The 25,610-nt window shown below is 26.8% G+C and overlaps 1 protein-coding gene across 2 annotated transcripts in view; it reads left to right on the forward strand.

Moving 5' to 3' along the window:
• LOC107442611 (glutamate receptor 1) overlaps nt 1-25,610 on the forward strand; it is a 258,314-nt gene that overhangs the window by 136,572 nt on the left and 96,132 nt on the right. For both annotated transcript variants that reach the window (XM_071188106.1, XM_071188105.1), the window contains exons 6-9: nt 989-1,189; nt 2,994-3,101; nt 4,259-4,372; nt 6,611-6,826. In XM_071188106.1, coding sequence (XP_071044207.1) covers nt 989-1,189; nt 2,994-3,101; nt 4,259-4,372; nt 6,611-6,826 — 639 coding nt within the window. The remainder of the gene's footprint in view (nt 1-988; nt 1,190-2,993; nt 3,102-4,258; nt 4,373-6,610; nt 6,827-25,610) is intronic.

Below are 25,610 nucleotides of genomic sequence, written 5' to 3' on the forward strand. Positions count from 1 at the left end.
CTATTACAGCAAATCTTTGGGAGTACTTACAAGTCCGGGTAGTATTTAAAAGTATTTATCCGGCTTGCGTCAATCACAGTGATGACGTGAAATATCATCAGTAGTAGACGGATCATGGGTTATAGCAACGCTTCCTATAACTGAAAGCCTCCACACGGTTTTTTACAGGTAGTCCGATCAGACCACTGTGAAGGATATCCACTTACCGAACGAGTCATTTAATACAGAATCTACTTAAAAAAAGAAAGTGGTAGCAAATATATGACTAAAAATTTATTTTATTTATGAATATTATTGGCTTGCCTTATTCACTTGTCAACCACTACAGATTCAATTCTCAAATATGTAAGATAAATTTCTCTCAATTACTTTAATAAAAGGTTTTGGGTGCATGCGCACAACTGGTTCGCTTTTTAAGCGGTCTGCGCGAACTACTTATGAAAGACCGTGTGGAGGCTTCTTGATGTAGGAGTTGATGGTTGTAGTCCCTTTACCGTCAGGCTAACCGTGAGAGGTTCTCGTGGTCTTCTGCGCCATGTAACGCCAATGCTTGCTAGTTCCATCAAGAAGTCCGCCACGAAATCAAATTTCTCCCTGTGCTTGATCCAGGAGTCCCCTTGTCTTCTGGATTAGGTTCAAAATTACAAGGATTAATTTTTTAAAATTTATTTTCAAAAAATTCATTTTAAGGGTGCCCCTAATCATTGGGGGACCCAGGCCATGGCCTAGTCTGGCCTAATGTATAATCCATCACTGATATTATGGTATTGTTGAACTTGATTATTACTTGATATTATGGTATCATTGAACTTGACTATTACTTAATATTATGGTCTTATTGAACTTGATTATTACTTGTTAGTATGGTATTGTGGAACTTGATTTTATTACTTGATATTATGGTATCATTGACCTTGATTATTACTTGATATTATGCTATTATTGAACTTGATTATTGATTGCAGTCTTTTTCTCTTTTCCTTTACAGGCAGCAGTGGCCTTAACTTATGATGGTACAAAAGTGATTTTAGATGCCTATAGCAGACTTCTTAAGAAAAAACCAGATATCTTCAGAAATAATTTTCGTCGAGGAGAAGTTTATAATAATGGTAGCAAAGGCATAGATTGTAGAAAAATTCCTGTCACTCCATGGGAACACGGGGATAAAATTAGTCATTACTTTAGAAAGGTCAGTTGCTTTGAGATTATGTAACAGATTAAAATTCTGTTTGAAAGTGACGTATGTTTTTTATTTCACTTTCTTTAAAATTATCTTACCTATTATGTTCAAGTTACGGAAATTTAAATTTTAAACTACATTATTCAGCAGGATATATAAATCTTCGCACCACCTACAATTAAAATCATATGATAAGAGAAACTGTTATTATTTTTTCAGTTATAACAGTTATATTTTAATTTTTGAAATATGTAAACTCGTTTTTATATGTTGCATGGTATAGTGAAATAAGCAAAAAGGAGGGGGTGGGAATCCCAGGGACGGCTTGTCGATACGAATTCCGCATTCGGCTCGCACCAATCACAGTGCAGACGTAAAATATCCTCGATGGTAGACGAATCATGCGTTAGAGTCCCCTCTGCATGTAACGTTTACTCTGCATGTAACGCAAATGCAAGTTAGTTCCATCAAAAAGTCCTCCACGAAGACAAATTTCTCCCAATACTTTATGCAGGATTTCATTTGTCTACTGGATTGGAATCAAAATTACAAGGCTTCGGAGTTAAACATTAGTAGTCGTAAAATCAAAAAAATTGGATCGACTGTAGAAAGATGGTTACAAAATAAAATAATATTTGGAAACATTTTCCCGATCATATTTATATAAAATAATAGTAACAACAATTTAGTCCGAAGAAGAGCAAAAGCTTACTTGAAATTATTCATAGGTAAAAATTCGTGACTCAATCTTTAAATTTGATAAGATTTAATATAAAAACGAAAATTGTGTCCATAAAAGATTTGCATTTAAAAAAATAACTTAGTTGAAGCACAGCTGTTAAGTTTCAACCATGCCTCAGAGTCAAAAAATTAATTCACTCTGGTGGAAACGTTGGATAAATTTAATATCAAAATAAGGAAATTTTTTAGAACACTGTACAAAAAATATTCGTTTATTTGAAGCACAGCTGTTAAGCTTTTGCAATGCCTCTTAGTTTAAAACAAGATAATTATCTGCATTGTAAATCCATTTTGTGCCCCGAGTTCATTTAAATACGTTTTTGTAGTCATTAAAAAATAGTGTTATAAAACTTACTTATGAACCGAAGGTTTTTTATTATTTTAAACTGCTTAGAATTGGAAAAAATTACATATACCCTAACAAAGTATACAAAAATTATGTGTTATTTAAATACGATTGATATTAACACTTTCATCGCTACAATTAGTCGCATCTGTTCCACCCTGTGTACTTAGAGTTCCCCCGCATCACTAAAATTAAAATAAAGCATACATTCCTTGAAAACTTGTATATTTTACTGCAAAAAATAGTAATCAATTGCAATCAATAGCACTTATATTCACGAATACAATAATAGAGCCCAGCAAGTATTCCTTGAAGACGAGTTATTTCGTTCTTCGCGATGAAAGAGTTAATGATCTTTTTCTCCTAGTTATTTTTTAAAGCAGACATTTTCTGTGATTTGCATTGGGAACACTATATATTCAATTTCATTTTTTAAAAGTCTGAAACCCTCTCATTTTTTTTCAAGTTATGTTTTTTAATGTTAAATTTAAGTAATGTTACGTTTAAGTAACGTCAAGTAAAGTTCTTTTTTGTTATTATTTTTTTACGATTAACCAAAAATGATTTTAATCGAAAAGGTAATAAAAAAATGAACTATTTTCCCACAATGGTTTACCGAATTTTTGATTTATCACTTCATAAAATTTTAACATTTAAATTAAAATAACATATTTATGTATACATATTTACTATAATATAATTCTCGATTTGCTTATTTAATTTTAGACAGACATTCGTGGAATAACTGGAAATATCAGCTTCAATGATAGAGGTTATAGAAAAAATTTCTCAGTTGATGTCATTGAAATGACCATGAATACAGACATGACGAAGGTATGTTAATTAACAAACAATTGTTCAACATGTATTATGAGAGTTAGAGCATGTGTTGAGTGTTCAGAATGTGAAAAATTAAAAAGAAACATGAAGAAATAAATATAAAACATATATCAAATGAATAAATAATAATTTAGAGTTAATATGAAAAATTTTCACTATTAATTAATTGAAAGTTTGAAATAACAACAAGTTAAAACGCTTAAAAACAAAATTTATGCAGTTTCATAAAGTTTCGTAATTTAACATTATAATTTAATAATTTAAAAGTAATAATTAAGGAGATTAATGCAAAATAAATCCAATCGATGCAAAATATTAAAATGTAAAGAATGGGGAAAGTTTCTTTATAAAGTATATAGTTAGTTTCCAATTTTACCCAGAATTTGCAGATTTTATTGAAAAAAGAGTGTTAGAAGAAAAAAATAATCAGAAAAATTATAAACATGAAATAAAAAGTTTATCTTTTTAATTTTTGTTTTAAAAACATAATTATCTACGGGTCTTTACTTAGTAATATAAGAAATATTTCTCAACGCTATTCTTATCTCAAAAGGATTAAAAAGCAACGAAAAAATTGTTTTAGCTTTAATCAAGGCATTTAAAATCGGAAAAAGAAAAGTATAAATGCATTTTAATGGCAAGTTTAATTAATTTCTGATTTCCTATTCCCGGGGAAAATATTAAATTTGTTTTAAGTTGCTTAATTAGAATTTGAACTATAATTATTCATGTAGTTCTTTTTGCATTATAATAATATAATGCGAATGATTCAATTAAAAAGAAATAAACAATTTTTCTTTTTGACAACGAATATATTTCAGAATTACATAATTTTAGAAATGACTCAGAATCATTAGTAATTTTTGAATGAGTTCTTTTCTAAGGTGAATTTCGTTTCGTAAATTGCTTGTAGATGGCGCCATCATAAGGAGAAAAAGTTTTTACAGTGAAAGATTACATTATTCACGGATCTGTATATTAAAATTACTTGAGTACTTGACTACTATAATTTAACACAGCAATTTATAGGTCAGATTTATTTTAAATATTCGAAGAAATTAATTTACTTATTAGTAATAAAAAATAATAAATTAATCTATATATATATTTCTCTAATTTTTCCAAAATACAAATAATTGCTTTATTTTTAGATTGCTTCATGGTCAGACGTAGGGGGAATGGAATTGTTTGCACCTAAATACAAGCGAACCGGAGCTTCATCAGGATTAGAAAAAAACAAAACATTCATTGTTACTAGCATACTAGTAATTACGTTTCTCTTTTCCTTATTAATTTCTAATAAAAGCGTATTTTCAATTATTCTCCTCCGAGCCAAATATAATAGAATAGTTTTATATAATAAAAAAGGTTTGTTATACTTTAAAGTTTAAACAAAAAACAAATTTTTTTTTAAACTGTTCCACTTTTGATGCGGAAATAAAATAAAAGTTAACTGTGCATTATGAAAACAAAATTTTTTTTTATGCAAGCTAACTGGATAAGCATTTAAACTTTCTTGCGACCTGAAAGGAAGTAAAAAAAAACATATAGATACGATTGTAATTCTTACAGTCAAGACTATTTTAATTGCAATATACAGCTTTTTCAGCAAAATTACTTTTCAGCAAGATGTTGTCATTAAAGATAATTAAAAAACTATACTTTTCAGATTTTACGCAAATGAGCTGTAAGTTGTGTATTTTCGAATAAATAAATATATATATAATTACTTTTTTTTTCTTGAAATCAATATTTTTTTTCCAAACAGAAGCCTTGTTTGGATACCTTTTAAATGTGTTAAACGTTAATAATCATTTAATTATTATTTTATTTTCAAGATTTTTAATATTAAATTACGCAAAGCGAAACAAAATAATAATAAATAAAATAATAAATAAAGAAATTGCATACCAATGCATTGAATTTAATTTTATTTCCTCGGTTAAGTAATATTTTGCGTGTATGCTTTCTTTTTTAACTTTATTTACATCAGAAATATTCTGAAACAAGTAAAGATAATTATGGTCGCTTAAATACACTGGGGAAAAAACTTTCTGTTGCATTAATACAAATGCTTGATCTTTCTTAATTCGAGTGTGATTATTTCAAACTTGAAATTACAATCTTAAAATAATTCTTGTTATTAGTTTCGAGGACGCAGATTTTTTTTTCAAAATTATATTTTTTGCATGGTTTATTTATCTTAATGTATAAGTTTCAAAAAACGTATATGCTTGCAATTACCCAGTACTTTGAAAAAAGCACTTCAGTAATTACATTATAAACTGAAATGTATTATCGCTTCCTTCCTAATACTTCTTACGTAGCAGAAAAGTGGAAAAACTTAGGATTTACTAGAAAAAATGTTAAAATATCCTGGTTAGTAAAGCATTATTAAATTTCATAAAAATTGTCGCTAGCAGAGAGAAGCTGATTGCAGATTAAAAATTAAAATCCGTTCAAAAATCCCATGCAACAAAGAATAAATAAATAAAAATAAAAAGGAAAGTTTCCTCTGTGTATTTTGTACTTGTGTGTAAGAAATTTAAAAAAAGAAAATAGTCTAAAATGACTTTATTAATTTATTTCCTCCTTATTCCTTTGGGAATCTTTGCTCATGTATTTATTTATCATCGATCATTAAAATTTCACTTTTATTTTATTTTTTACAAAATCATTTGTTACTTACTTTTTTAAGAAATTTATAAGAAACTAATGATTTATTTCTGCAATTTGAAATTGTATAATCATATTGTGAAAGCAATTTCTAATTGTTCTTATTGGCTTATATTTCGATTCATTATATTTTAAAACTATGAAACCTTTGCTTTCAAAACTTTGTTGTTTTTTAAAAGTACATTATAATTTCATTCACAAATTGAAACCTAATTTTAGAAATATTCATTAAATAAAGCAGTATGGGTTACCAGGTCCATATTTCACGAAATAAAATTAAATATTAGATTTAATTGTACCCACTCCTTAATACATTTTTGTTGAAAACCTTGGTGTTATTTTATTTATATTTTTGTAATAATTTTAAACTTTAATAACTTTTAATTTAATTTAAAATTTAAACATTTTTTATATCCACGCACAAGGATCCTCTCCGCCAAAAAAAAAGAGAGACTTTTTTTTACTTCCAAAAGAAACTCATATATATANTAATACGAGATAAAATATTTTTACCTCACACAACAAACCATATCCAAAATTTAATTGTACGCTGTAATATTTTGCTAAAGTTTAACTATTTTGTACTTTAGTGTCTGCGCTTCTTCTTAAACCCGTGAAGAAAATGCTGTTATTGATTTTTCCATTAACTTTGTTGCTTTCTAAGAAAGGAAAAAAAAAAAAAAAAAAAAATTAGCATTGTAAAAAAACGAAGAATCTTCTGTGGTTAGTAATTTACTATGTCCTGACAGCTTTAAATTTCTAATACTGAAAATAATTAGTAATATTTTTAGATTAAAAAAATTGCTTTTCTTTTCTTTCCTTTCAAGGAAGAGCCTTACTTGATGTACAAAAGAGCAGATCCTGGAGACATCTTAGAAGGAAATGATGTTTTTGAAGGTTACTGCAAGGACTTAGCAGACCTTATAGCTGAATATTTAAATATTAATTATAGCCTAAGGTTAGTCAATGATTCAGCTTATGGAGGTCAGGACCCCAATTCTCCTGTAGGATGGAATGGGATGGTTGGAGAATTAATAAGAAAGGTAAGTTTTGATCCAAATTTTGAATATATTGCGGACAAAAGTTTTTAGGAATTAAAGATAATATGAACTAAAGTTATTTCGAAAAAACGATATTACAGACAAAAGAAATTTCGGACTAAAGATATTAGGGACTAAAGAAATTTAGGTCTAAAGATATTACGGACGAAAGAAATTTCGGACTAAGGATATTGGAGACTAAAGAAATTTAGGTCTAAAGATATTAAGGACAAAAGAAATTTCGGACTGGACGTGTTTTGGACTAAATATATTTCGGACTAAAGATATTACGCATTAAAGCAATTTTGAACTAAAGATATTAAGGACTGAAGACATTTCGGAATAAAGATAATTCGGAATAAAGATATTTCGGAATAAAGATATTTCGGAATAAAGATATTTCGAACTAAAGATTTTACGGACGAAAGAAATTTCGGAATTGAGACATTTCAGACAAAAGATATTAAGGACTAAAGAAATTTTGAACTAAGAAATTTTGAAGTAAACGTTAAACTCATTTGAAATAAAGGCATTTTTTTAAATATCACCAAAAAATAGAGGATAATATGTGTATTGGATATCCTATGGTTTGATTAAAATAAAAGTCAATGTAATTTTTTTTGTTTAATTTGAAACGATTAAAAAAAAAAGCATGAATTGAGAATGATAGAAAGAAAAAAATAATAGAGTGGCCACAACAAGGGCAAAATTCAAAAAGTGGTTGGGCAAGATTGAAGAGACATATGATTTTATATAATTGCTATCTATATACCAAAATACATTTATAAGTTTTCGGAAACATATCTAAGAAGATGTAAATACTTCTTAGAAAATAGGAAAATGCGTATTTTAACCCATCAGCGCATATTAAAAAAAAGTGGTTTCTACATAAAAAAATATGAAAAAATTATTGTAAAAATTTATTTAAACCAAGGATATATTTCTTTCCATAACAGAATTTGCTACTGTCGAAAGTGTCAACCTTCCTGTGCACAGTGTCGTTTAAACTCGTCAACGCCTGATGTCTTTATTAGAAGGCAATTCTTTTTTACTTCAAAAAAATAAAAACTGGTGTCATGAAATATTTCATGACCGGTAGACACCCAGATCGTGCGTATTTCAATTAGTAATAAAAAGATCATCATTAATACAAAAGAGCGTAGTAATGCATTCATTTGTTAATTATTGAATAACACGTGGAAAAAAGTATGTAACATTCCAGATAACATAAAAATTGTATGTTGTTTCTTTTTTTTGAAGAGAGAGAAAAAAACATTGAGATGAGCAAATGACTTTTACAGCAGTCGAGAATTTACCTGAAATAATTGGGACAAAATGTGATAATTTTCACTTCCACCCACTCAACTGGCGTTAAATTTCATATGGAATTCCTAAATAGTTGGAAAAAAATATGTTTCTGAGCAATGTCGTCAAATTAAAATTAAGTAAAAATGTGTTAATGGATCAAAGTAACACCAAAACTTAATCCAAATTTCAGAGCTTCAAATGGTCTGTCCAAAGTGAATAAATGAAAATCTCCATCATTTAGCAACGACTTCCTATTAAATATTTATTTTCATTGTTTCCTTTCCTTTATTTAATAAAACTGGCCAGCTGGGTCACGCAACTATCCCTATCTCTTTCATCATGAAATTTAAATCATTGAGTTACAAACATTTTGACTTTAGCAACATTAGGGTAGCTATACAAATAGGTGAAGCACTTTGCTTGATATTTTGGAAGTTATTATAACAATGGGAATATTTTTAAATCAATTAGTAAATATAACATATGAGTAGTAGATAAAAATAGTAAATAACATCTGAGTATTGAATCAAATAACACATGTTGACGTAGATGTAAACATAATTTGTAGGATTTTCATTGTGTATTGTCATATTTGCATTAGCGTATTTCATTTTAAATATTATTCTGGTGATCAGCATCGATTTTGTGATAAAAATATTAAAACTACAAATACATTTCCTTAAACAAGTTTCATATAATTTAATTTGGTTAAACAATATGAGGCTGAAATGCAAATATTTATGTCATACGTTTTTTTAGGGATTTAATGACGAAAATGTAAGAATTTTTATATTTAATTAGCAAACTCAAACATAGTAGTTATGATTTAGTTTAATAAATGTAAGTTTTGTTTTTTACGAATGCAGTTGTTATATTTATCTCCATTTTATTTATTTTAATATTATTGTTATTAGTTTCTATCATAGGTAGTTTAAACAATCCATAACCTTCTAGAAAGTGCCATTTCTGGCATAAGTATGAGTAATTTACTTTGAATATATTAACGCACAAACAGAAGCACACTTCTTGAGTCAAGTCTAGAAGTTAAAATCAATTTTGATTTATCCACTCAAACAGCAAGAACAGAAACCAAATACGGAAATAGTTTTCCCTTCCAATAAAATTTCGAATAATATTTTCATATACGTGTGAGAAAAGATTAAAAAAAATCATAGAAAAGTAACGACAATGAATTTGATTAATCACCAAACTTTTATCGATTCAGGAGTCAAAAAGTCAAAGAAATTTCATTATAGCACTTTTAGTCAGATTAACTTGCTAGTGAAATTAAAGAAAAATCTACAGCAGCTACCAGCAATAATGTCAGCATGTTAGAAGGAAATGAAATTTTCCCACCCTACAGTTTCCCCCGACTTCATTATTCTTTCTCAGTCATTTTTGCTCCTTTGGGAAACTGTAAGTCTCACAGAGAAACACAAAAGTTTTCTTCTAGCTGGGAAAAGCGGAGATTTTTATTTCTCCCACTTTGAAAATCTTTTCAGTAATCGTGAACAAACGTTCAATAAACTGACTCAGATTATTGAACGTTTATCAAACATTTCGTAGATTAAATAAGCAATTAATTATAGAAGTGATTTTATCGAAGCAAATTTTGTTTGTAAATTTGAGGAGTAGAATAATATTAGTAATGTTATTGAAATAATCACATGGATACTTGAAAACAGGATTTGGAAATGAGAATACTCAAGTTGAGTAGCTAACATGTCAGATTTAAATTCTTGTAGTTTTGTTTAAATGTTAAATCATAGATTTGAATTTTTTTTTCTTTAAAACACTTACAAATTTGAATTAAATTTAAAGATAAAGCTAAAATAGATATATTTTTTGTTAGTTGTTAAGTCAGATATATCTGTGAAATTTAAATAGCCTTAAATTTTGTTTTGTTGTAAAATTGTTCGAAATTTTGTTAATTCAGTCAAATTTGAATTTGTCTACATTGTTTTTCCTATCCGTCTCTCAGAAAAACGCAAAAGTTTTCTTCTAACTTAGAAAAGCAGAGATTTTTTATTCCTCTTTTTTGAAAATCTTTTCATTAATTGCGAGCAAATTTTTAATAAACTGACTCAGATAGTTCATGGCTTTTTTTTCAGTTGTAAAATCATGAAATCAAAAAAAAAAATCTCTCAGCATGGTATTTACTTTTAAAACATTATTCAAACGAACTTACAGATATATATTCCATGAATTTTTCTATATTTCTTTAGTTGCTAAGAATAAGTTACTAGGAAAAATCAGGAAAAATTGTTAAATATATGTAGTTTTCACCAGCGTTGTATGATTTGCAAGCACTACTTGCATCCATAAATTAAACGCTTAGGAGTATAGTATCGTTTCACCTTAATTATTTACCAATAATACACTAACCCTTTAACGGGCCCTTTATTTCTAGTAAAGGTAAATTAAAGTATTTTTGGAAATGAAATTGTTTTAAGAACAGTAATTGATATAAAAAATCAATATATATAAGTAATCGTTTATAAGTAAGTATATCGTTATATAAGTAAGTATATAAGTAATCGTTTAAAAAACTGAAATTTTTTTGGTGGTAAATATATTTAACATGACCTATTAGGAACTTACTGACTTTTATTTTTCTTTATTTATAAAATAAATTCATTAAATGCTACAAACTTCAAAAGGAATTATGTATTTTACAACTTTTATACGTTTTTTTAAAAGTGACAAATGGTTACCAATTTTATTCAAACTCACTCCAAGAAAGCTGAAGTTATTGAAAAATGAAAACCTAAATTAAAAGTGGTAAAACGTGGTGGTAAGTATAGGGGAGAGTGGGGCCAATTGTAACAGGGTACGACTGTAACAGAGCAAAAATTTCGAGTGTCGGGNAACAAGTACACGAATGTCAAAAATTGTTAATAACTAATATAATAACATTTAAAATAAGGTATTTATTTTTTTTTCCAGTAGCGGATAGTCTACTTTACTCGTCTGTCATTTAATACTAATAATATATTGGATTTTTTGATAGTTAAAAATAGTTATGTAAAAAATTTTACAATTGAACCCACTCTCCCCGACTTACCACGGCCTTCAAAAGGGTTAAAACTAATATTGTAGAAACTTAGTTAATAAATTATAGAACTTAAGAATATGTATTTCTAACACTGGGGAAAACATTTTGTTGTAATTATACAAGTACTTGGTCTTATTTAATTTAATTAGGGTGTGGAGATATTAATTATGAAAAAGGTTCTAATCGGGTAGTTACTGATTTTTTAAAAAAAAATATTATTTTTAGTTTAATTTATTTTTTATCTGTATGTACAAGTTTATAAGGAATGCATAAGCTTATATGCATCCGCTTCACTTGTCTGCTTCTTTGAAAATAATACTTAAGACACAAATAATATGACCGTAACATATCGCTTCATAAACTGACATGTATTATCACTCCCTGCGTAGCAGAGAATTGGGAGGCACTTAGTTTCTGGTTAGGAATATATAGGAATACATACTTGAAACTCTGCAGTTGTTAGAGAGAAACCAATTGCAGATTTAAAATCAATGACATGAAAATATCTAAGACCCATTCAAAAATAATATCAGCAGAAGAAAAAAAATTGTTTCTCGGTGTATTTTTGATCATGGTATTTTTATAACGGTTTCCATAGATGAGTTGAAACACAAATGCATGTTATCGAATGTGGAAAAATACTACTAAAACGCTTTCTTTTACAGCATAAAATGCTAACCGAACGTTGCGTTTGCCAAAATTTAAGTAATTTTAATTGTAAACCTAAATATTAAGAATCATAAGATTTGCAAACCTTTCAACTTTTGCGGAATCTCCGTAGTTTTTTGAAAATAACTTCTATAGATACTGAAATTAGTGTATTTATATTTTAATAAATTATGATTAAAATAATTTTAACAGTATACATAAATGCACAAACAAAAGGACATAAAGATAATTGGTTACGCACTTAAAGTGTGGTAAGTTACCATTCTATTTGTTTAAAAAAAAATATTCGCATTGTTGAAAAATTTGATTGATTTGACTCACTACTAATGAAAAAATACTTCTCACAGACTTCAAATGTTTGATTTTGTAATGATATGAGCCGTGACTTTCGAAAAGAAGTTGTGGTATCAACACATTAAGTGTATGACTTCCAATTCTTCAATTTTCAGGGATTCCAACTGCTCCGCCTTCTGAAAAAGTTTTCATAAATTTCATACCTGCCAACTCTTCCGGATTTTCCGGAAGATTTTATTTTCATATTTAAAGTGGTGGCAATACTCAGGTTATTCCAATAAATGTTTTGAATTATAATGATAATTAAAAATGAGTTTGACCACCACTACATAGAAATAATTATAATCAATATATGAAAGCATAATTATTCTTGCTCACGCGAATTTCAACGGGATCAAAATATAAATACATGCCTGCCAACTCTCCCGGATTTTGCGGGAGATTTTATTTTCATATTTAAAGTGGTAGTAAATATATACTATTTTTTCTTTTATAAATTTCATTTTTAAATGATTTTGATCACCACTATTCTTACAAAAATTAAGCTTATTTATTCATATGCGTTACTATCATGGTTGTCAACTTAATTTTTTTCAAATACAACGTGTTTGTTTTCTTAAAATAGAAGTTTTAATTCCATTTTAATACCACTGAGAAAAATGATAATGGAAGGGATTAAAAGTTGGCAGGTCTGTAAATATATTTTTGAGTCAGATTGTTTTTCGTTTATTGTTTTACAACCACTCTGAAAATCCTTTCTCGGAAAGAGTGAAAGTTGGCAGGTATGAAATTGGTAGCTAATCAAAGAGTTAATCTTGTTGAATAAGAATAATTACGCCTACTCTTTAAAAGTGTCAACACGAGATTCCAGCAATGAAGGTTCATTTCAAGCAGGGTAGTCCATATATATCAAGACGGAAAAGAGTAAAAACTGGTAACAAATAAATTTCATTTATAGCATTTTTCGTGAATAATTAAATACCCTTGACTACCAAATTTCCAAATTTTTTTAAAGGATACAATTTATCTATTGAATTGCTTCTTCCGTGGCAAAAAATTAATAGCCATGAATTGCTTATTGTTATAAATAGAATTTTTGGCCAGATAATTATCTATTATTGAAATAGTTCTTCTACCATTTTTTTTTTCTCTAAAGGCCTGATTTCATGTGATGCTTCGTATTTTTAATTTATTGTGGTTTTTAAAATCACTTAAAATTACAAATACTGAAGCCACTGGAAAATACTTTTTAACGAAGTTGACCACGTAGGACTCTCTGGATTTTCTGGAAGATCTTTTTTTAATTTTCAAAGTAGATGCAAATTTCTAGTTTTTATTTTTTTAAATTTTAATTTAAAATTTAATTAGTAATTATTTTGACTACCACTACAGATAAATAGATAAATCAGTTACAAAAGGGCATAATAATCATACTATGATGTGTGTTAACTTTTCATATCACACGAAAATATGTTTACTTGCAATTGTGTTTTTGGTATCATTTTTCTATTGTAAGGAAAATTTATCCTCTTAAAGAGTAAAAGTTAAGAAATATGACAGTGCATATTTCGTTTCTTAAACTTCCATTTCAGCTTAAAAAAGAAAATTAAAATATTTAAATGCAATACTCTTCCCTAAAAAGAAAAAAAAATCACAAGTTTCGTGACAAGAGAACATACGTGTCTCACTAGCGTCAAATGGCACATTTTGCCATTTGTTTTAAAATGGTGTCTAAAGAAAATAAATAAATAATTCGTATCTTTAAATTTTTTGAATAAAATCTCTTTCATTCATTAAATATTAAAAAATTTGAATTACTTCGGCTTACAGTTCTTTCTTTAAACTAGAGTAAATCTCAGCTGAGATTTACAATTAGTGGCGCCATCTCCTACCATCTCTTTAAAATACTGAGTAAAAGATTCATCTTTATTTTAGTTTAAAGTAATTTTTTTTCCAAACAAAATGAATTTAATATGTCACAAAATGTGAATACCGTTAGTGTCGTCTACTTTTTATGTGGCATATTCACAAAGTTATATTTTGGGCGATTATAGAAATTTAATATTTCGAGTCATTTTTCTCAGTTTCATTATCAAAGTTTGTTTTAACTGTTATGAAAATATAAAACATTTTAGAAAAATAAAAGATTTAAAATTTATGAATTAGAATATTTGTAGTTAAGGTAGAACCATATTTTTTTTGAAGTGTGTCTTAGAGATCAAAGGAAAAATTTTGAATTTAGATAAGGAAAAAAAAATTCTTACTTATTTGTCATTGTTTTTTTTAATGAACTTGTTTTAATAGAAAAATTTTAATAGTAAAGTAAATGAGGGTTTTTTTTAATTTTAGAAATATAAATATTTTTCCTAATTTTATTTTTAAGTTTAAGTACATTCAATTAAAAGGTAATATTTTCAGGTAAGAATGTTTTTTTTATCACTAATTTAATAAATTAACTCGAAATATGAAATGTTTTTTTTGCTGTTAAATGATGCAAAATATAAACTAATTTTCTTCAGACTGCAGTTTGAATTCAAAATTCAAAACAAGTTGTTATCAGAAAGTTTGATTACGGAAATGCTTTGTTTCTAATATTATAATGTACTTAATGTACTTTAAACGATAAAAGAATGAAACTAGAAATAAATTGCATGCTATGTATTTTATTTTATTTATACGTTTCTTATGTTGTGTTATATTGTAATGTTTTTCCCCCTTTTCTGTAATTCACGACGCAGGCTACTAAAACATATTAGTGTTTAATGCGATATTTTATCATATGGATATTTTCAACATTCTTTCCTTTAAATTAATTTAAATTAATTATAGTCATAATCACGAGCCATAAAAATTTGTTCCATGCATGTGCATAACAGAAATCATTATGAGATTATAGTCTTAATCACGAGTCATGAAAATTGGTTCCATGTATGAGTATAGCAAAAACTTAGCTAATAAAGAGAAAAATTTGTTAAAAGTATGCTGATTTACCTAAAATATCATAACTATTAATTATTAAGTTTTAATCAAGGGAAAAAGTGATTTTAACTTATTACCCAGTGAGGATTAAACAGAATCTATCTTCACAAATGTTCATCACATAATATCATCATTCAATGTTCATCATGTTAATGTTCGTAAGACCATATTAATAATCATCATCATATAATGTTCATAATATTCATCATAAGAGGTCTCCGAAAGCCTGTCTGAAAGGAACAATGAATATTTTAATGAAAAAGTACTTAATGATGGTTTAAAAAAATGTGTTAAAAAACCTTTTAAAGGTAACTACAGGAACGGAATGCGTAGAAGTAATATAAATTATTAAACATACAAAAAATATATTAATAATTATTAACCTGTTGATGCATAGCGTCATATTTATAAAATATGAATATTCTCGACAATCTGAAAGCAAATATTTTTTTTAAATGTAGTCTCTACAGGAACCCCTAATTTTACTGTAAATTATCCTCAAAAATTTACTGAAAATTATCGCCCAAAAACACTCTACAATTACATAAATGTTGGACCATGGTAACTTTCTTGTCATACATTTTAACTTTTTAACTTTTTAACCATTCAGTTTGACTTTCCGGTGATGTGCGCCAATTCAGGCAACGTGTATTAAAAAAAACATTACGAATCCTAAAAATGTAAAACTATTCGCTTCTAAATGCAAGCCGTCTAAATTTTTTCAAAAAATTTAAATAATTTATCAAAATTAAATTGCGCAAATACTCCAGAAATATGTGAGAATCGAATGAAGTAGTTAATCTGCAAAATGTGATAAATGAAGACAAAAAACAATGTTTCAAAAGTGCTACAGCAGCATTGACTGTAGAAATGCATTGCTTAGAAAAATAAACTTATTACTCAACAAATTTTTTCTCCATAATATAACTGGTTAGCATTCACCGTTATACTTATAGAGTTGTTACATTTTTCAACAAGGTGAAATTTGAATCACGTTAGAATCTTTAAGCAAAAACTACAAGGAAAAACAAAACTTTTGCATTCTACTTTACTACTTCTGTATTACTTCCACTACATTTACTTCTTTCACTACTTTAATCATAGAAAAGTCTATGAGTTTATTTTGTTCAAATACTTTTTTGTTCGTTTAGAACTTCATTTTTTAAGTAAAATGATATCTAAATGAAGAAAATATTAACTCAGAACTTATATCCAACACACATATCATATATCTTCATTCCAATAACTAAATATAAAATACATAAATAATTAGCTAATGAAATTTAAAAAGTAAATTGTTTTAAGAAAGTCCTTCATTCGAAACACGCAGGAACTAAATTTCTCATGCATTGTATTTTTCTCTTGCTTTTAAACATATTATTTTAACTTTTTTTTTTCATAAAATCTCTAATAAAAAAGCTGTTAATACTACATCAGAATACATTATTTTCAGCTGATAGAAATAATTAAAAGAACATTTTAAGATTAAAAAAAAAATATTTTGTTGCATTTCTACAAAATTATGTAAAATTACATGAAGATTAAAATTTTTGAAAATATCAAACTTATTAAATCCAATCACTTCAATTCAGAAACTTCAATTTAAATGTAATATTCTTGAAACAAACGAATCCAACTTCGTAAGTAGCAAATTGAACTTCAATTTCAAAAATTATCTCATTATCGCCACGCCATGTAATGGAAAAAGTTTGAATAAAATGTGTTAAAGTTATTGATTTTTGCAATACAATAGTTGCAGAATCTTTCAAAACTCTTTTGCTAAAATATACATATTTGTTTTGTTTATTTCAGATATAAAGAGATAAAACAATTGCCTCGTTTCAGAGAAAAATTATCTATTTAAGATGTTTTTAAAGTACCACTCTCTAAAAGACAAATTAAAAGAATAAATCTTAAATGCTGTAATTTCTTATTTGGTAAATCGGAATAAAAACAAAGTGAATATCACTTTTCCCACAACTCTATGCATTCATAAATCGATTAAACTGAATCTATTCTTTCAAAATTAAATCATTCATCATAAAAGATCTCCAGAAATCTGTCAGAAAAGAACAAAGAAATTTTAACTCAAAATGTGATAAATGATGACTACAAAAATGTGTCAAAAGATCTTTTGAAAGGTAGATGCAGGAATGGAATTCGTAAAATCGATGAAAATGGACTAGTAATTAAAGAGACAAAGATATGTCCCGTACTTATTAAGTATAACGCTTAGGTTTTTAGAATCAAATGCGTTTTATTTTACTTCATTTTATTTATGTGCTTTTTATGTTATGTTTTATTGTTTTTTCCCCACTTTTGTAATTCACGACGCATGCTACTAAAGTATAGTTAGTTACTAATGTGTTATTTTATCAGATGAATATTCTCTCAACATTTTTAACTAATTAAAATTAATTATTGTTTCAAATACGATCCATTAAACTGAATTCTATAAATGAGGATTGCAAACGTTTAGATATGTAGAAACACTTAAAAAAAAGAAAAAAAAAAACACTTTTTTAAAAGTAAGTATCGGTTTAAATAATAGTTCTAAAATACCATAGCTACTAATTATAAAGTTTTAATCAAGGTTGGATATTTCTCGAGCAATTTAAAATTTTTTACTGGAAGAGGGATTAAACTGAATTTATCCTTGCAAAATTAATCCATTCATCTCATAAGATCTCTAGAAATCTGTCAGAAAAGGACACAGAAATTTCAACTCAAAATGGGATAAATGATGACTACAAAAATGTGTCAAAAGATCTTTTGAAAGGTAGATGCAGGAATGAAAGTCGTAAAATCAATTAAAATGGACTAGTAATTAAAGAGACAAAGAGATTCCTCGTACTTATTAAGCCTAACATTTAGATAGCTTAAATGAAATAATAAATAAATCGTACGATTTATTTTATTTTATATTTTATTGTTTTACTTCCGCATGCACTTTAATTCACAGTGTATGTTACTAAAGTATAGTTAGTTACAAATGTGTTACTTTATCATATGATTATTTTCAATATTAATTAATAACTATTCTTATGAATATGATTCATAAAATTTGACTCCAAAATTTGAGCATTGCAAAAATTTAGCTATTAAAATAACTAAAAGTTAAAAATAAAAAACTTTGTTAGCGTAAGTTGATATAAATAAGAATTCTAAAATATCATAGCTACTAATTATAAAATTTTAATAAAATGTAGAATTTTTACGAGCAATTTTAATTTTCTGCTCAGTGAGGAATTAAACTGAATTTATCCTTGCAAAATTAATCCATTCATCGTCTCTAGAAATCTGTCAGAAAAGGACAAGGAAATTTCAACTCAAAATGGGACAAATGATGACTGTAAAAATGTGTCAAAAGATCTTTTGAAAGGTAGATGAAGAAATGAAATTCGTAAAATCAATTAAAACGGACTAGTAATTAAAGAGACAAAGAGATTCCTCGTACTTATTAAGCCTAACATTTAGATAGCTTAAATGAAACAATAAATAAATCGTACGTTTTATTTTATATTTTATTGTTTTACTTCCACATGCACTGTAATTCACAGTGCATGTTACTAAAGTACAGTTAGTTACTAATGTGTTGTTTTATCATATGATTATTTTCAATATTAATTAATTAATTAAAATTAAAGATTGTTATATATACCATTCATAGAATTTGATTCCATAAATGAGCATTGCAAAAATTTTGCTCTTAAAATAACTAAAAGTTAAAAATAAAAAACTCTGTGAAAATAAATCGGTATAAATAAAGTTCCAAAATATCATAGCTACTAATTATAAAATTTTAATAAAGGGTAGAATTTTCACGAGCAATTTAAATTTTCTGCTCAGTGAGGAATTAAACTGAATTTATTCTGCAAAATTAATCCATTCATCAGATACGATCTCTAGAAATCTGTCAGAAAAGGACAACGAAATTTCAACTCAAAATGTGATAAATGATGACTACAAAAATGTGTCAAAAGATCTTTTGAAAGGTAGATGCTGGAATGGAATTCGCAAAATCAATCAAAATGGACTAGTAATTAAAGAGACAAAGAGATGTCCCGTACTTATTAAACCTAACGCTTAGCTAATAAGATCTAATGATTCAATCGATTCGAAAAATCTTCAATTGAGAAATTCGCATTTAAGTTAGAAATTCCTCAGCGATATTAGAGAATGTTCTGAATTAATTCCCCTTTTAATGCGTTTAGGTTACATTCTGTAAATCTCTCGTGTAATGATTTCGCAATCTAAAGCGAAGTATAGGAGTATATAATGAAGCTATGGGAGTTCTATTTAGTAATTATTATCTCTTTTAGTCGATACTTTCTAGTAAGGATGTATAAAAGATGTAGGACCATTAAATTTATTATTTTATATTTTTTTAATATAAATTTATATTAAATATTAAGAATTTATTTTTCTTTTTTTCCTCTTTTTTCTTCCTTTTCTTCTTCTTTTTTTTCTTCTTTTTTTCTTTACTTTTTGAGCATTTAACCATAAAACCATATAATGCGATTTTTATCGATAAACTATGCAATATTGCACACAAATATGTAATAGTAAAAAAAAAATTCAGAAATAATTTTTTGGTTAGAAAACTTGAGATTTGGAATACAGATTCCACTGTCTCAAAATATCCTGCCTTAACAATACTTTTAGCACTAGAATGATCGGAGTGGTTATTTTGCCAGTTAATTAGCTTTGAGTGGCACTATTTCTTAAAATAATTATTCCAGCTTACTTGACTTTCGTGACTTTTCCTACTATGTAATATTGTACACAAATGCATAATAGTACAAAAAAATTCAAAAATAATTTTTTTATTAGAGAACTTGAGATTTGGAATACAGATTCCACTGTCTCAAAATATTCTGCCTTATCACTACTTTTAACACTAGAATGATCGGAGTAGTTATTTGCCAGTTAATTAGCTTTGACGGGAACTACTTCTTGAAATAATTATTTCAGCTTACTAGATTTTAATGACTTTTCCTACTTTTTATCGGTATTAAAAAGTATTAAAGAAAAAATTTAGTGTTTGCATAGTAAATTTGTAAAATGACGCTTAACCTAGAACAACCATAGTGGTCAAGATGATAGCAACAAGGACTTAAACATGATTCTTTGCAAGAGCACGCTCTTTCTTCTGCGTTACTTAATGCATTTGACTCCTTTCAATGATTTAAAACCTCTCGTGTAACTATGTCAAGAGATATATCGACAAGAGTAGGAGTATTTAGTGAAACTATGGGATTGCTATTAAGTAATTATTGTTCCTTTAAGTAGATATTTATTTGCAATGATCAGCCTAGGGCAGAAATTTGGTACCAATATTTAATGAAGCTATGTAATTGCAATTAAGTAACAATTATTACTTTAAGTCTATATTTATTTGCAATGATCAGTCTGGGCAGAAATAAGGTAGTAGTATTTAATAAATCTATGGAATGGCTATTAAGTAATTATTATTCATTTAAGTCGATATTTATTTGTAATTATCAGTCTGGAGTGGAAATTCTGTAGCAGTATTTAATAAAGCTGTGGAATTTCTTTTAAGTAATTATCATTCCCTTAAGTCGATACATATTTGTAATGATCAGCCTGATAGCAGAAATTCTCCAGACAGGCAGCGGGAGCTGAAGATTAGCAAAATATTTGCAGATTAATTAATTAATTTATTAATTTTTTTATCTCAGAGGATGTTTTTTTTACAATATCATAGCGACCAAAGTTTTTTTCTTACTAACTCCCCCCCCCCAACAGAAAAAAAACAAGATTAATGCATTACAGAAAAATCATTTTTAATTCCTAAATATACATGATTACTATTTACTTAGAGCCCCCAAAAAATTTTTCAAGAAAAGTGATAACTTTCAAAAATTATAAATAGTGTTCTTTAATTTACTAATTTACTGAAGTTTTGAAAAATGAGAAATTTAAAAGGCTAGGAAAAATTTACAAATAAATTCGTCATTTCCGGACACTCTTATTGCTTGTTTATAGACTATTTAAGAACTAGTTTCACGTTTTAAGTTTAAATTATTCCATTAATTTAAAAGGGAATTAACACTTTAATTAAAACAACTAAATTTTTTGCTGCTTTCTTAATGTATATTTTTAACTACTTTATATCGGCTAATTTTGCTGAGAACATTCATAATATTCACTGTCTGAGTGTGTTAGGGTTGCAGATTAAATTCTATCTTCCTAATTAGCAAATTTTAATCTAATTAATAAATTTTTTAAATTCTGAAGTAAAGATAGTCCATATAAGACACTCGAAGCTTTTAAAAACATTTTTTGAAAAATATTTTGATTGGAATTTATATAATTTTTTTTAAGAAAACTTTATATATATATATATATATATAAACAATCAGAATGATCCTGAGGTCAAAAACCCAACGCATTATGTACTTGATACTGGAAAATTAGATTTAACAAGGTATTTAAAAAAAATNTATATATATATAATATGTGACAATATAAAGTAATTTCTATAGATAAACTATAGAAAATTGTTCACAAATATGAAACATATAAAAAAAAATTATTGGAAAACGAAGAAAAATATATTGATTACGGAAACTTGCATTTGAAATAGAGGTTCGACAATAATGTTTTAAAATATTCTGCTTAATTCTTTCGTACATTTACATACTAATACGGAATTTTCATCATTTCAAAAAACTATTTTGCTAGTGTCGGAAAAGGTAATGTGTTAGTAATGTAATTAATCATAATTATAAGTATTTTGTACACCGCTACGCATAAGTAGTTTAAAAAGAAATATTAAAGCTTGAATAGACAAATTGCTTAGTTCTTAACCTTATAACGCAAATCTGACGCAAGTAACCATTTTAAGTTTTTTTTCTTCTCTGACTCTCTAATTGCAAGCAGAAATATATTCAAAAAAAGTAGTCTGATAATTTCTAAAAATATGCCAGATTATTTCAATTATATTCGTACTAAAATATAAAATTCACATAAAGTTGTTTAAAAAAATTTATTCATAAAAATTTGTCAATAATTTATTTTGCGAATTGAAGAAATTTCAATTTTGATTTACTGTTTCGCTTAGATCAAAGTAAGTGCAAATGGGAAAAATTACAGTTTGGAACTGAGCCGTGTTTGGAAGATTTTTACTTTAGCGCAGAAAAAGACACATGTGTATCATGCCTGATTTAAAAACAGTAAATTATTAAAGAGCTAAATATAATATTTTTCACTTATTTGATTGAAATTAATACAAAATAATGAAAAAGATGTAAATATAATTTATAAAAATTACGTGTCTGAGGGGTAAGTTCACATTAAAGTTTTGTTAACATTCAGTTTGATTAAAAAAATCTGCTTCAGAAATGTTAGTGGAAGAAATACTTCATTAAAACCTCAATTGACACAGGGCACTAATTTAGATCAATTTCCGAAAATCTCACGTGTAATGATTCAAAAATATATAAAGAAATATATGACTATAAAAAGAAGCTATAACAATGTCTATAGTTAATTATTATTTCTTGCACCCCGGCAAAAACATGTTGATATGTTTGAAGAGCAGAAGCCATTTAAATCAAAATTTATTTATTTATAAATTTCCTTATATGAAGTAATAATTTATGTAAAGGCTATTTTTATTAAATGTATTTTTTTGAATACATATTTTAATAAAAATAAGTGAAAAAAATATTTAGCTAATTTAAACACATAATTTAATTATAATATTTTAATCGTAATAATTTTATAAGTATACTCTTGCTTATATCGATTCTATAAGATCTAATATATTCTAGAGAATAAGACTATATAAAGAAATTAGAAGAATGGTGTCAAGTAAATATTATTATTTCCAGTCAATAGTTACTTAAAGAATCAATATAGAAAACAAATGCAAATAAAAAGAAAATGTGTTTATTAATAAAATATGTTATAATATTTACTGATTAATTTTTATAATCCTTACTACTAATTTTTAAAAAAATATAATTTATTATATAAAATTAAATGTTTCTATAGATTACAAAATTGTTCAGTTGGAAAATTTATTTCATATTTGACTGGGGAATCTGAGAATATTCTGTCATAATTTTCCCTTAATGCGCTTAGGATACATTCTGTAAATCTATCAAATGTAATGATTTAGAAATATTCTGAGTAATGTAGAATTATGGTTTAGGTGAATAGAGCAAAATTATTTATTATTGCTTATGGTTAATAGACGAAGTTTTGTTTAGATATGATGAATTATGCAGCTGATTTTTTTTAAAAATTTCTTTATAGATTTCGAAAAAAAGTAAAAAGCTCTTTGAATATATAAATCAACTTCTCAAAAAGTGTCAAAGCTCTAAATCTATTAGCAAGAAAGGTTTAAAATTTTTTTTTTAAATTTATTTTCTAAATAAGAAACTATTTGTAAAACTAGGGAAAATAGGTGGTGTTTTTAACGGGTAGTGGTTTATTTTTATAAGGAAAGCCCATTTATACGGATCAAATCCCATAAATGAGGGCATTTGATCCTTTTTGCTTGGCAGGTTGGGCAGCCCTTCTAAAAACGCTAAGGGAGAACATTATTACACATAATATATTAAATATTTTGCACAGATGTTTTCGCCTGCATATAACAGATTTTTCAAGTGGGAAATATTTTTTTCTCTTAAAGGCTATTGAATTTAAAGTGAAAATAGTAAAAAAATCATGCGTCTGCTAAATTCATATCAGAAAAAAAGACTAGAATCAGACAAAAATTTTATACTAAGCAGATAGCCAATATTTATCAGACTCAAATCATTATTCTTAGATAGGAAAACAATAAGATATTAAAAATGGACATGAAGTACTCTGACATAAGCAGAAATAAAAATAAAATTGAATGCATTTTTTTATTTAATCAAAGTTTTCAAACAACCAGTTAGGAGTGTGGAGGAAGAAAAGGAGCAGACATTTAACCAAGTGACCTGAAGCCGTTTAAGCATCATAATTTAAAAATAAAATTGTTCCAATATAGAATGTTAAACAATTTTTCCAAATTTGCAATGTGTTGGCAAACACAATTTAAATTTAAGGATTATTCCATAAATGGTTAACATCTAACAAAATTAAAAAATAATATCAATGACAATTATTTTCTGAACGATGTTCAGCTTTATAAGAAATTAGAAGTAACAAAAATAACACAATTGCGATATACACAGTGAAAATAATAAAGAATACGCAGTTCAGATTTATATTTACTAGAGAATAGAGACCATTCTTATAATTAAGACACGAGTCTCGAACATTCTTTACTATTTTTACGAATATTTTTTTTTCACTCTGTGCAATCACTCTATCCCCTGAGCCATCACGACTCTGTCTGCTCTTTTTAAAATAACATATAAGACAAAAAAAACACATATGACTTTAAAGTATCGCATCATAAATTGAAACACATTGTTGCCTTCTTTATACCAAGCCTAACCTAGCAGAAAAGTGACAAAACTTAGTATTGATTCAAGTGAATTTTAAAAATCTTGGTTAGAGATGTATTAAATTGCCAAAATCTCTAACTTGTAGTGAAAAATCGATTTCAGATTTGTAATCAGCGTCGTGAAAATATCTAATATCTCTTCAAATATGGCATGCAACAGAAAAATAAACGTTCCTCAGCGTAATAATCTTTAGATCTTTTGATGTAACTTTTAAAATTATGAACAAATAACAAAATTAATGTTCCTTTTACCTCAAATATAAAACTTTATTAACATAAGCGTACTAAGAATCAGATTTTAGTGTTAGCGATAGATAAAACATAAAAAATAATTTGGATGCATTTGTTATATCAAAATTATAATTTTCAGTTCCCTCAAATACAACGAAGAATTAAGTTGCAATTATTTTCACAAAACAATGTTTAGAAATATTTAAAATCAATAAATTAAACCCATTTTAGATTTTAATTTTAGGGCATACGAAAAAGTTTTTTATACGATAGTATTGATTATTCTGCTAAATTTAGACTGTCTTTGATTAATTTGAACTTTCAAAGTTATTCATAGGTTAGACAGCAGATACAAATTTGAATAGTAATTTTCACTGAATTTATTCAATTGTTCATGCAGAGTCACGGCTGAGCTTAAATCAATATTTTTTTCCATCCTCATTTTATGCAACATTTTGAATAACAATGAAGTTTACTTCCAAAATTGACTTGAACAAGCTAAGTACTTTCGGAAGAAATTAGATCGACGAGTTTAAGCATCGAATAATTATCATACTTAACTGCGAAACTGAAGAGACAAAAATGTATATTAAATAGGTTACAACTCTGCTGAATATTTTTGTTCACACACATAATCTCTCTGCCTTGGAAAGGACAACTTTAATTTCTAATAAAGATCTTACATTCAGTTGTTGCTTACATAGAAAGCGAACGCATAAAAGTTTGCACGGTATATATATATATATATATATATATAACGTCGTTGCCGAGTGGAAGGA

Source organism: Parasteatoda tepidariorum, chromosome X2 (genome assembly GCF_043381705.1).
Source record: "Parasteatoda tepidariorum isolate YZ-2023 chromosome X2, CAS_Ptep_4.0, whole genome shotgun sequence".
Classification (NCBI taxonomy): domain Eukaryota; kingdom Metazoa; phylum Arthropoda; class Arachnida; order Araneae; family Theridiidae; genus Parasteatoda; species Parasteatoda tepidariorum.